The sequence below is a fragment of the Siniperca chuatsi genome, linkage group LG3, assembly GCF_020085105.1.
Source record: "Siniperca chuatsi isolate FFG_IHB_CAS linkage group LG3, ASM2008510v1, whole genome shotgun sequence".
Classification (NCBI taxonomy): domain Eukaryota; kingdom Metazoa; phylum Chordata; class Actinopteri; order Centrarchiformes; family Sinipercidae; genus Siniperca; species Siniperca chuatsi.
In genome coordinates this window covers 12,896,277-12,908,304 of record NC_058044.1, presented here as the reverse complement: position 1 = coordinate 12,908,304, position 12,028 = coordinate 12,896,277, and the positions used below count along the sequence as shown (strand labels likewise).

Below are 12,028 nucleotides of genomic sequence, written 5' to 3'. Positions count from 1 at the left end.
GTATTTCCTCAGTCAGCGGTGGGTTCGGTAAAAACCTGATCTGATGTCAGTTTTGTTTCGTCATCGTCTTCAGCGCTGTAACTGCCTCGATGACTCAACTGATCTGCAACCTGTACTTGCCAAACAAGTGGTACGTAGTCGCAAGGACAAATAAATACAGTTAAATAAATAAATATATGAGATTTAATTATTTTTAATATTTATGTTTTGAAAGTGAAAACGGTATTTTTACTGACATGGCTAGATATATGTGAAATTAAGAGCGGGAATGACTCAAGGCTAATTGAGCAAATACATTTACATTTTAATGGTAGGTTATTTTCTCTTATGCTTATCTTAAAAAAAATAGAATATTATTTGTCTCAATAATAAATCCACAATTACCCACAAATAACATGCTAAAATATCCTCCTACTCCACCTAACTGGTTTGATATGCGAATACCTATTTTAAAATGAACAGAGTTACAGGGCGATGCTTGTGCTGATTACAGGAAAGCTGCTCTGAATTAAAGGGGATGCTAGGCAAGAGGCTGGATACAGGGGCTGGATGGATGTGAGAATATGGGCTATGTGGGGAGGAGCGCTGTCTCAAAAGCGAGCGGCACTGTCGTGTAATGTAGCAGTCCAGCCTGAGCAGAGCAGCGATCAGACAGGGCGCAGCATCAGGGATTCAAGGAACTGCAACTGTAGGAAGAGGCAGTGAGAGGCCCGAGCAAGGCAGGTAGGATGCTATAAACTGTGCAACATGTGAATCCAAATACTTCTCATTGGCGTGTGTTGGGTTTCATGTGTAGATTCATGGTGGCATTTACTGTATGTGTGATCGATAATAAGATGGTATAGATTGGATTTTATACTCATGATGACATTCAACTTTTTTTTTTGTCAGCCTTGCTTACAGATACGGAAATACACTGTGGTTATGAATTCCAGTAGATATAATCAGTCTTTGAGTTTTCATTTGTAGTATAGGGCTCATGTATTCGCATTAATTCATGCAAAAAGTTTGCTCATCATTAGATATGAGCTGGAAGACTACGTGTTTATGGCAGGATGATGTCAGTTTCATTATATCAGGGTGTTTATCAGTAGCATCACGTGGCGCACAGATAAATAGGCAAGTTGTCAAATATGAAGCTCTAAAACATCAAATCCAAAACATTATTTCTGAATATGTAGATCCAGTACATAGACTGTGCATGCTTGTGATACAGCTGTGCCTGCTTTAATTCCATTTTAATAATCCAGTTGTCAGTTTCCAACTGCAATAGCTTTGACAGAAAAGGAGAGGGCTTAATTACAGGACATGCAATGACCTGTTGCCCCACCCAGTAGCCTCATATGGAACATGGTGTTTAACACTGTGTGTGGGGCCACTGTGCTACACCCCAAAAGTAAACTTCAAAACCGGCTGCACCGCACACATCACATGTGACAGACTGCCGCCCTGTAATATATAGAAGGCATGGGAGACTCCCAGTCCTGAACCTGACATTACTGCCAGTATCCACCCCACATGTGGTTATGGCACCCAGAAAAGTAGTGGTGGCTCCATGTACAGTGTGACCATTTTGGCTTGTACGCTATAAAACTGGATGCCTTTTCAGAAAAAAAACAACTAAATTTATTTGTTCTGTCAACAAAGAATATGTATTTGTGTGTTTTGATGAACAGCTTTGCACAGTGAACTAGTGTTATACAGTAGTCAACGGATCCAGTAGAAGAAGTGAACATCACTGTGGTAAAACCAAAGATTTCAAATTGTAATGTCATTCATATTATTGTCATGACATGTTCACTGGTAAATGAATATAAAATATGTTTATTTATGACAAACTTTAGTAATGTTGCTATGTTGCCAACATCTACTGTTACCACAAGTATACTTCTTCTAGTAATACTATTCTGCTATCACCACCTACTACTGCTACTACTACTACTACTACATTACTACTTATTTCCATTCCATGCTTTATTCTTCTACTCCACTGTACTATTTACTCCAGTGTATTTAGCTGATAGCTATAAATACTTTGGAGGTTAAAAGTTTAGGTAGATAACATATGACAAGCTTATATAATATGATGTATTGTTATATATTAAGCTCATTTACAGTATACAGTAGTTAGAATTAGCTCCACTTGAACCAGCTACAACAATGAAATACTTCTTAGGCATTAATGCATCAGTTTAAACAATCCAAAAATATATTTCATAATAATTCCCAAGGGCAATTTTTATACATAAACAGTACTTTTACTTTTGTTACTTTAAATACATTTTGCTCACAATTACTTATGTACCTTTACTTAAGTAACATTTTCAAATCAGGGTTTTTACTTTACATGGAGTTTTTTACATCATATCATTGCTGCTCTGCAGCTTTTACTTATGTAAAGGATCTAACTTCTTACACCACAGCTACTACTAATAATAAAACATTTTTAAAGCACACCCATCTTGTCATTTCTCAAAGCAAAAATAAATAATATTTTTATCACAAAGCCATTGAGGAGATCTTTTTATTTTTCATTAGAAAGCCTCAGCAGTATACATAGTACCAAAGTGTCATACAAACTTGCATCAAATACTTCAATGACATCCTCTTCAGTGAGACTTTTGAATTAGACATTTAACATTTTGAGCATCTTGTCACTGAAATGAAATAAAACATTAGGGGAAACTAAACTAAAATCTAAACATGATGTACTGCTGAACATGCACTTTCAAGGCTTGATTTACAGCAAGTACATTTTATAACATATGTAGCCAACTACTCTCTGTAGTGTCACCAGTTCATAGAGGGCTGAGCCACCTCTGGTGTGACTTATTTTTAACCCTCCCTTTGATGAAAACAATTCACATGATGTGAAGAGGAAAATGAGTGGACAGCAATGGTAGCATGTTATTATGGAGGCCCCAAAATGGAGTCAAAGCCCTGGTAACCCTGGAGTAAAATACAGCCTTCAAGGCAACTGGGTGGCTTCTCTTGAAATAGCCTGGGTGAGTGGAGGCAGCCAACTTATCCATTATGGACTGTGACCATGTGGAATAGGTTTTTCTGCCAGTTTTCCATCACCACCCATCCCTTTAGAGCGCTGAATGCTCCGGCTGGTGGGAAAACACTGTTTACTGTACACTAGGGAGGAGGGGACCTTTGGAAAACTAGTCTAATGGAGACACTCTGCTGTCTTTCTATGTACAGTACACATGGTGCAGTCTCACAGTGAACACTCGAAAATAAATATCTTCCATGTCCTTTGTATTGAATGTCACAGTGAGTATGCAAAGAAACAAGCAAATATAGAACATAAAAACTTGTAGTTATTTTTTTTTTTTCGGGAAAAGAATCCATCCCATACACAGAAAGTATTGTGCCTTTCCAACAATTTGTAAACTCAGAGCATCAAGATTTAAAGAAACTGTCCCCACCACAAAAACAGCAGCATTGGTCATTTGTTCAAACTTCACTTAGAACAACCTAAAATACTTTTATGTTTTCCTAACAAGTGACTTCATGTAGCTGTGTTACTAGCCTTTTCTGGAGCTTTCAACCTTATCACGCAGTCTTCTTGTCAGTGTTGACTTAAAATGCTTCTTCATGCTTCTCTTCTAAGCCAACATGGACAAGAAGTCCTTAAAGTGCTATGGATGAAACCATAACAGCTACTGAACTTGCATGTGTGCACGATGAAGCTGTAAAGATTGACATGAATGCTAACCTTCCAGAAGCTGAACAGGCCGCTATAACCCCCGGAGATGAATCAGGCCTCTAAGAAATATACTCTCAAGAGGGATCCAGAATATGGGGGGGGGACAACAGCAACAGGAGGACACAGAAGTATGAGGGGAGGGGTAAAATGGCTTTTGATTTGAGCTATGATTTAAAAAGATATAGTAAGAAACAATCTGTGCAATCAGTTTACTCATAATGTGAGTATGTGTGTTTACTTCACTTTGTTTGATAATAATAGAATAAAGTTATAAATCCATCCAGCATATAACGACAGATCCATTTCCCCAACAAGTGAGAAAACTCTGTCCAACGATGAAGACCGCGTGATACGATTGAAAGTCCATAAAAAGCTAGTAAGCGGACCTTGAGTTGGGACTGTTTTGTCAAACTTAACCAAGTAGTTTTTTTAACCCTGACCACAATCTTTCCCTAACCTTAACCAAGTAGTTTTAGTTGCTTAAAATTAACCAAACCATTAAAAAATTGAACGCAGTGTTTCCCTGCCCTCTTTGAAAGTGTCAAGTGTGTTGCATCTCTGACCACAACCGCGGTTAATCGCATGATTCATTTCTGACTGTTGTTGTCATGCCGATAGGGGTGCCAGATAATGTTCACATGGGTCACATGGGCGTTTTGGAAGGCAATAACTAACAACCTATTTTATCCTTCAGATTGGAGGACTTGTTGGATACTCAATTCAGTAGTCAATTTTAACATTCAAACAGAATCAGAAATACTTTATTGATCCCCGAGGGGAAACTCTTTTGTTGTGCACACAGTGCACACAGCAATAGAAGTACTAAGCAAAAAATATAATACACTATAATACAGGTCAGATAAATTAAGTACCAAGTGGGTATAAGTATAAAATAAGTGTGAAGTACAAAGTGGGTTTACCGATACGATTGATGATAATAACACGGTATAAGGTAATAGTGCATGAACTGTCAAGTTAAGTGTAGCTTATTAAGATTATAATAAGATGGAGGATATTGCACAGCAGTAATAGAGGTATGAATAAATATCAAAATCAATAAATAGGAAATTTTAAACTGAAAAGAGTATATTGCACAGGAGTATTAACACAGAATATTGCACAATTATTATTAAGTATTGCAGAGATGTAATGATCAATGTCCAGTATAATGACTTAGAGTCATACAGACTAACACTTAGAGGGAGGAGTTAAAGAGTTTGATGGCCACAGGCAGGAATGACTTCCTGTGGCGCTGTGTGGTGCATTTTGGGGGGATGAGTCTTCCGCTGAAGGTACTCCTTTGTTTGACCAGCACGTCATGGAGCGGGTGGGAGACACTGTCCAAGATGGTATGTAGTTTGGCCAGCATCCTCCTCTCTGACACCACCGACAGAGAGTCCAGCTCCACCCCCACAATGTCACTGGCCTTACGGATCAGTTTGTTGAGTCTGTTAGCGTCCGCTACCCTCAACCTGCATGCAACAGCATACAGGATAGCACTGGCCACCACAGACTCATAAAACATCCAAGCTGTGTTTTAATGCAGGGCTGTTAATCAGAAAATGTTCACATGTCCCTGTTAAATCACTACTGGCACTGTCATAGTTTGGTTTCATTAATCACAGTCTATGGAGCAGCAGCAGGATTTGTCTTATATTTAAAAACCAAAAAAAGGATGTAAACGCTTTGCTACACCAGTAACAGAGTGACTACATAAATGTCCTTGACATATAGGATCACAACTTGCAGTATAATTTACCACAGAGCTGCAACATAATCTCACTAATAGCATAAGGGACATGACATTGTAATTGGCTTATATTGTTTGTCTGCTCTTGTTGATCTTATTTGCCATCTTGGTCAGTACTGATAAACCTTATGACCCCATTAACTCCCTTAAAGTCTGTCAGATTTTGCATTCTCTAGCCATCCATTAGTTGCATAACAGAGGCTGAATCTGCTGTGAGTTAGTCAGAGGGCATTCTACTATAAGCCTTTCTCCACTGTAATAATATTTTCCCAAAAATTGATTTTGAGAAAACGGATACTTTCCGTAGCTCTCCTGTATCCAGCCATACTCTATTTCTAGCCCATCTTTTGTCCTTGTGCCAGGTTTGTCTCCAAGTAAACATACCATTCTGTATGTATTCCAGATGACATTTATTGTGATGCATTTCAGGGCTGATAGCAGTATCCTCAAATCCATTAATGGAGCTGTTAGTGACTAGAAAGCTTTTAGACATGAAAGAATGAAAATGGGCATTGCTGTAGTGCTCTCTCAAGTCATTAACTGAAAAGAGCTCAACAACAAACATTGCAGTAGCTTGTCTCCAACTTTGTTTGTCTTATTATTACTAATCATTCACCTCTGGCTCCCAACAATCCATCTGTTATTTTATTTTATCATATTCTAGTTTAGTTTAGCTTAGCTTAACTTAGCTTATCTTTGTTTAGTTTAGTTTAGTGTTATTTAGTTTAGTTTTGTTTTGTTGATGAAACAATCTCACCAAAAGGTCCATTTAATAACTGGAGCTTTCAATTGTATTACATGATCTTCTTTAGTAGATGGAGTTTACACAGTTGTCATGGACTTTTAAGCCACTGTGGCCAAGAAGTCTTTAAAGTGCTCAGAAAAAATGTGTTCCATCATTCCATCTGCAGAGAAATATGGCGTGACACGATAGAAAGCTCCAGAACAGCCACTAAATGGACCATGGTGGCGGTGAGATTGTTTTGTCAAGTACTGTTTCCAAGGTCAAGAATGAACTGTCAATCTCAGTAAGTTTTGTTTCATTTAGTTTAGTTACTTTTGCATTCATACAACTTGAAACTTTTATAATGAGCATGCAACCGATAATGTTTGACCATGAAAACCAAAAAGGACCAAAGCAACTGCTTGTTGAGGACAAAATTCAGAAAACCAAAGCAGCTTGGCAGAAAGGAAGGCCCAAAATAAGAGTCTGACTGAACATCCAAACAGAAAACTGTCATGGTGGTTTTGGTGAATGTCCAGGAAAAGGAAAATATAACACACAGCGTTAACTCATACAGCCACATCTAGAATAGCTGGCTGCTATAAACTCAGAAATAACTTTTCAGTCCAAAATGGACATTGCAGCCAGTGGAATCAAGAATGTTGCATCAATAAAAGCTCAATCTCTTGCTTTGCTAATCCCTAGGATAAGGAAGAGTGGAAACAAAAGTAAACCTTCATCAAAGTTAATCTCCTCCCTGTTTCTCATCATGATGATTTGGCACTCTTAATTCAACCAAGCAGCACGTGTTTACTTATGTGCTTTTCTTTCAAATGACAATATTATGCTTGTATGCTTAGGTTTGGGTATGCTTCTCAAACCTAAGCGTTTGTCAGTTTCCAACCTTTTGTTTTCTCTCGCAGCAGCTAAAAAGCCTCAACCCAGAGAAGCGGTGCCTGTGGATGGACAGTGCAGGCACCAATGGCATCACAGGAGCTTGTGGATGCGAGAGACTCTTCCACTGATAATCTGAACCCAGGAATGGAGGGTGGTGCTGTGCCCAGCGGTGGTAAAACTTGTCCTGTCCACACCCCAGGCGGAGAGGATACAAAGAGGGGCTTTCGGAAAGGCATAGGGAGGCATAATGACTACGTAAAGATCTCTGTGTCGGAGTCCAAGGTCAATCGCCTGCCCATGGAGTGGTGGAAGACAGCAGTCGCCTTCTTTTATGCTGGTTTTAACTTGGTCCTGACCACAGTCGTCATCACTGTAGTCCACGAGAGGGTCCCGCCCAAAGAAAGCAGCCCGCCTCTTCCTGATAAGTTTTTTGACTATATTGACAGGGTTAACTGGGCATTTACAGTGACAGAGATCAATGGCATGGTGCTGCTGGCCATTTGGTTGATCCAGTTGTTCTTCTTCAGATATAAGTAAGAACCTTTGGTACTACCTATGATACACATAGTTTTCAAGGATAAGTCTGTATATTTTTTGTGGTATCTATTATTTTTCATGGGGTTTGTTGACAAGAAAAATACACTACAATAATGCCAGCCTCATCTTTTAATGTAGTGTCAATGTAAAAACACCTGAAAATTAAATGAGGGGAGAAAATATAATTTTGGTGCAGAAAAAGTTACTCAGGCTACAGTTATTCCTTTTTGTATTGCACAATGGTAGTTAACTATTTTGTGGTTATGTGCTGTAACTCTATGCCCTGCATGTCTCTCCCTGTTACTCAGGAACTGATTCATATTATAGTCTGTTGAGGCTACCAGTGATGAAATTGTATTTCTGTCTTTTCTACAGTGGAGTTTTCCCTATATGACTGTTCAACATGAGTAGTTTAGAAAGCATGTTTGCTCTCTAGAGCGGACACCAAAACCAGACCCTCACTGTTGAGGTTTTAATGTAGATACCTGAAAAATGTTTAATTAAATTAATTAAAATGAGAATAAAGATATAGAAACAAAAATATAACAACAAAATAGGCTTAGCAACGCAAACAAAATCACCAGTAACATTTTTAACATTGTTACAGCATATTTTGGAGGATTTCCATTGTCATTATGTAGTCTGGTTCTCCACCATTTAGTAGATTTAAGAAGTTTACCAATGTATAAGTAGTACTGCATATCCATGAGACCATAACATTTATTCATCTCTCAATTGTGACTCTAATATTGTCCATTTGTAGGTCAATAGCAAGCAGGCGGTTCTTCTTCCTCATTGGCACCCTGTATTTGTACCGCTGTGTCACTATGTACATCACCACCCTGCCTGTACCTGGCATGCATATGACTTGTGCTCCAAAGGTGAGTAGCATGAAAACATCAGAGCAGGCATCAGCTGTCGTTGCTCAGCCGCGTACTCTCGTGCACCCCCTTGGACTCATTTTGCACAGCCACACAAGAGAGGCAGTTATAAAAAAGCCATTTGGACTTTTTACTACCTCATGACACCAACAATATTGAGGTGTATCAGTGTTTTTGATCAAAAACATGTGCTCCCGGCAGTTTGCTAGAGTTTAGTAGTTGTTTTGTTCCCAAGATTTTGAAATGTTGTGGACAGTGTATGACAGCCTTTAGCTACTTGTAAGAAGTGAGTGATCCTCAGTAATTTGATTAACAAGCACAAGAGCACAAGATTAGATCATGTGTAGTTGATGATACTGTTAATATTGCAGTCTTGTCCTTGCCGTGAAGTTGCCAGGCAATCAATGTCGAACTATTCCTTTAACAGTTTTGATAATCAATTAGACCTAACTGGGTTAGTATTTAAGAATTTATCAAGCAAAAATGTCAAACATTCTCTGATATCAGCTTCTTACATGTGAAGATTTGCTGCTTTTCTTTGTTTTACATTCATGTAAATTTTATATCTTTGACTTCTGAACTGTCGGTCAGACAAAACAAGCAATTTGAAGACGTTATGTTGGGCTCTGGGAACTTGGGATGTATATTGTTTTCTTTTTCTGACATTTTGTAGAATAAATGATTGATTAATTGAAAACAATATTCGACTCAATTCAAATGAACTGATAATGAAAATAATCATTAGTTGCAGCCCTAATGTTGCCGCTGGTCCAGTGTTTATGTATTTCTCCCTCTTTATGTCCACTTCCTGTTCTCCATCAGCTCCACGGAGACTCCCAGGCAAAAATCCAGCGAATTTTGCGACTGGTCTCAGGTGGGGGTCTGTCCATTACAAGCTCCCATCTCTTGTGTGGAGACTTCCTCTACAGTGGACACACTGTGATGCTCACTCTCACCTACCTGTTCATCAAGGAGTGTGAGTACTCAAAGTAGCCCTTGTTTGTTTGCTTGTATGGAATGATTTATGTGCATTTCCCATGAATAATATATGAACACATGGACCTTCTAAGGACTAATAGGATACTAATAGGTTCTGTGTGTTGCCACTATTACACTTTTTCTTTCAATATTCAAATTATTTGTATTATTTGTGTATCTTGTAAGTCTGTATGTTCCTGGATATACACTCATTTGCCAGTTTATTAGGTACACATAACCAAAGCTAATGCAGTCTAATACAACAGCCCTGCAATAAATTGTACTTTCATGAAGGCTGTAATGTTCAATTTTAATTGAAACTGTTTTAGAGAGGTGTTAATTCAACTTTACGGTCATTTTGAAGTCTGTAGTTTCTGGTGCTGTTGAATTATGTTGTGTTATACTGAGAGGCATCTTAAAAGGGTAGACAAAATATTAAAAACATTTTGAATGTTATAACTTCCTTCCCCCTCTCTAAAGACTCACCACGGTCGTTTTGGTGGTACCATCTGATGTGCTGGCTGCTGAGTGCCGTTGGTGTGGTGTGCATCTTGGTGGCACATGAGCACTACAGTGTGGATGTGGTCGTGGCCTATTTTATCACCTCTCGCCTGTTCTGGTGGTACCACACCATGGCCAATTTACAGGTCTGAACACTGTTTGTGTGTGTGTGTGTGTGTGTGTGTTGGAGTGCAAGAGAGTAAAAAAAGAGATTACGCTCTCATTGAACCTTGTTTCACATTAATCATTACGCATGGAGGGTGTACTTGACAGCAACATTTGAGAATGTGCAAGGGACAGTAAGTTTTTTTTTATTGGACAACCAAATTTTGGCAATTTTGGAGACTTTGATACAACCTTTTACAAAACTACTGTCCTTGACGCCCAAGCAATGGCATCATCACTGAAGCAGCATATCCAAAATCTGACATGCAATCTAATGTAATTTTAAATTAACTAAACAAGTCACATTATGACAAAAAGAAGAGTTGTCGGTTTGGCATGTTCATCAGCAGCACTTTGAGCTGCATTTCTTGTATGGAAGGTAATATGTGAACAAAAACTTTTGTTATTACTGTATTATTTTAAAGGATAACTTTTATTTTCTTGACAGACTCTGAAATGCTCGCCCAACAACTACCTCACCAACACCTGGTGGAACCCACTATTCAACTTCCTGGAGAGGAACGTCCAAACTTCGGTGCCATGCTCTTACAGTTGGCCCATCACTTGGCCTCCTGCCTGCCTTAAGAACCCCTGCAAGAAGTACTCCATGGTACAGAGTACACGAGAGGAGTGACATGACCCTGATACCCCAGCAGTGTTGCCTGATAATCCACTGAAGTGGTGTTTCTTCATTCAGTCTTGTCTGCTGGACAGGAACATAATGCTACCAAATGCATAGCTATGAAAGAAATGTTTTCCGCAAAAATGTGTCTAGAAGGATAAACTTAAATTAAACTGTCTCTATGTGTTCTTTGTCGATGTAATTTATTTATGAGATAAAGTCCTGAAAAGCTCCTAAGTGACTTTCAGACATGAACGGACAGTTTGTTGCAACTGACTCGCAGGTTTGTTGCAGCATTTGCCAGACTTTATTTTTCAATCTGCTACCGTAGCTCTTTCATACTATGTGTGTTGACGGGGTTTACCTCAATATGATATCAATGTGCTCAAGTCACAAGGTGCCTTAGTGTGTTTAATGTCAGTAGGTGTTCCAAAACTGCCATTACGGGTTTTGGTGTCTTTGTTTGTTTGTTTTTCTATGAGTTTTTTATATTATTATTAATATTGTATTATTTCAGTAGCCTTGAGTGTGTAAATCTTAGCTGTAGTCTCAACATTGTACTATTGTATTAAAACTTAACCATATTAATGCTTCAGTGTGCTATTTGATTTAATGAAATCATCAGTCAGTCATCATTATACTATAAACTGCAATTGCATGTTTTAGACAATTTTATATTTAATGGATCTCTTCAACTTTGCAGAATTTCTATTTCTCACAAGTCACAAGAAAATATATTTTTTTTCCTGAAAGAAAATTGAAAATATGAAAATAAAGTCTAAACCACATGCTTATCTATGTATTTATTAAAGTTACATTACCCACATTAAGGACAGTAATGCAGGGCTGTGTATAGCTCTGCATTTGTACAGTATAGATCCAAATTTTCATTATAAACTTTACAAACTATTATCAAATTTAGATTCAATTTATTTTGATTAAATATTTAATATGGTCTCTTCTGTCCTTAAACTTTTCATTCATCTATGTATGTTTTAAACAAAGATGCAAATTTTAATTTGCAAATTTGTTATTACTCCCCTTTGAAGTGTATGCATGGGTTAAAATCATTTCAAACCATTGATACTGATGTTAGGGATGGGATTGTTTCAAACTATAGAGTAATAACTATACAATAAAGTATCACTATTATTGTTTAGTTAATGGGCATTTTAATCCCTGAAATGTAACTTTATGGTAGCCCTTCCCCAAGAGGCAAAATTTCCCTTTTTTGGACGCACGAGCTAATATTCTCCTA

At 38.0% G+C, this 12,028-nt stretch overlaps 1 protein-coding gene across 5 annotated transcripts; it reads left to right on the top strand.

The window, feature by feature from the left end:
- Positions 1 to 2: 2 nt before the first annotated feature.
- sgms2a (sphingomyelin synthase 2a) lies at positions 3 to 11,354 on the top strand. 5 transcript variants are annotated; one of them, XM_044190164.1, is made up of 6 exons: positions 3 to 130; positions 7,113 to 7,619; positions 8,387 to 8,504; positions 9,327 to 9,480; positions 9,963 to 10,129; positions 10,597 to 11,354. In XM_044190164.1, exons 2-6 carry the CDS (start codon positions 7,171 to 7,173, stop codon positions 10,780 to 10,782), a joined length of 1,074 nt encoding a protein of 357 aa, XP_044046099.1. In that variant the 5' UTR covers positions 3 to 130; positions 7,113 to 7,170; the 3' UTR covers positions 10,783 to 11,354. The 5 variants fall into 5 exon arrangements, with proteins under 5 accessions (XP_044046099.1, XP_044046097.1, XP_044046096.1 ...); XM_044190162.1 differs by lacking the exon at positions 3 to 130 and adding an exon at positions 504 to 719 and having other exon boundaries at positions 7,116 to 7,619; XM_044190161.1 differs by lacking the exon at positions 3 to 130 and adding an exon at positions 504 to 719.
- Positions 11,355 to 12,028: the final 674 nt, after the last annotated feature.

Coding starts and splice junctions, on each gene's coding strand:
- sgms2a (XM_044190164.1), top strand. CDS start 7,171: ATGGCATCACAGGAGCTTGTGGATGCGAGAGACTCTTCCACTGATAAT. Junction 8,505..9,326: donor ATATGACTTGTGCTCCAAAG/GTGAGTAGCATG, acceptor GTTCTCCATCAG/CTCCACGGAGACTCCCAGGC. Junction 9,481..9,962: donor CTACCTGTTCATCAAGGAGT/GTGAGTACTCAA, acceptor CCCTCTCTAAAG/ACTCACCACGGTCGTTTTGG.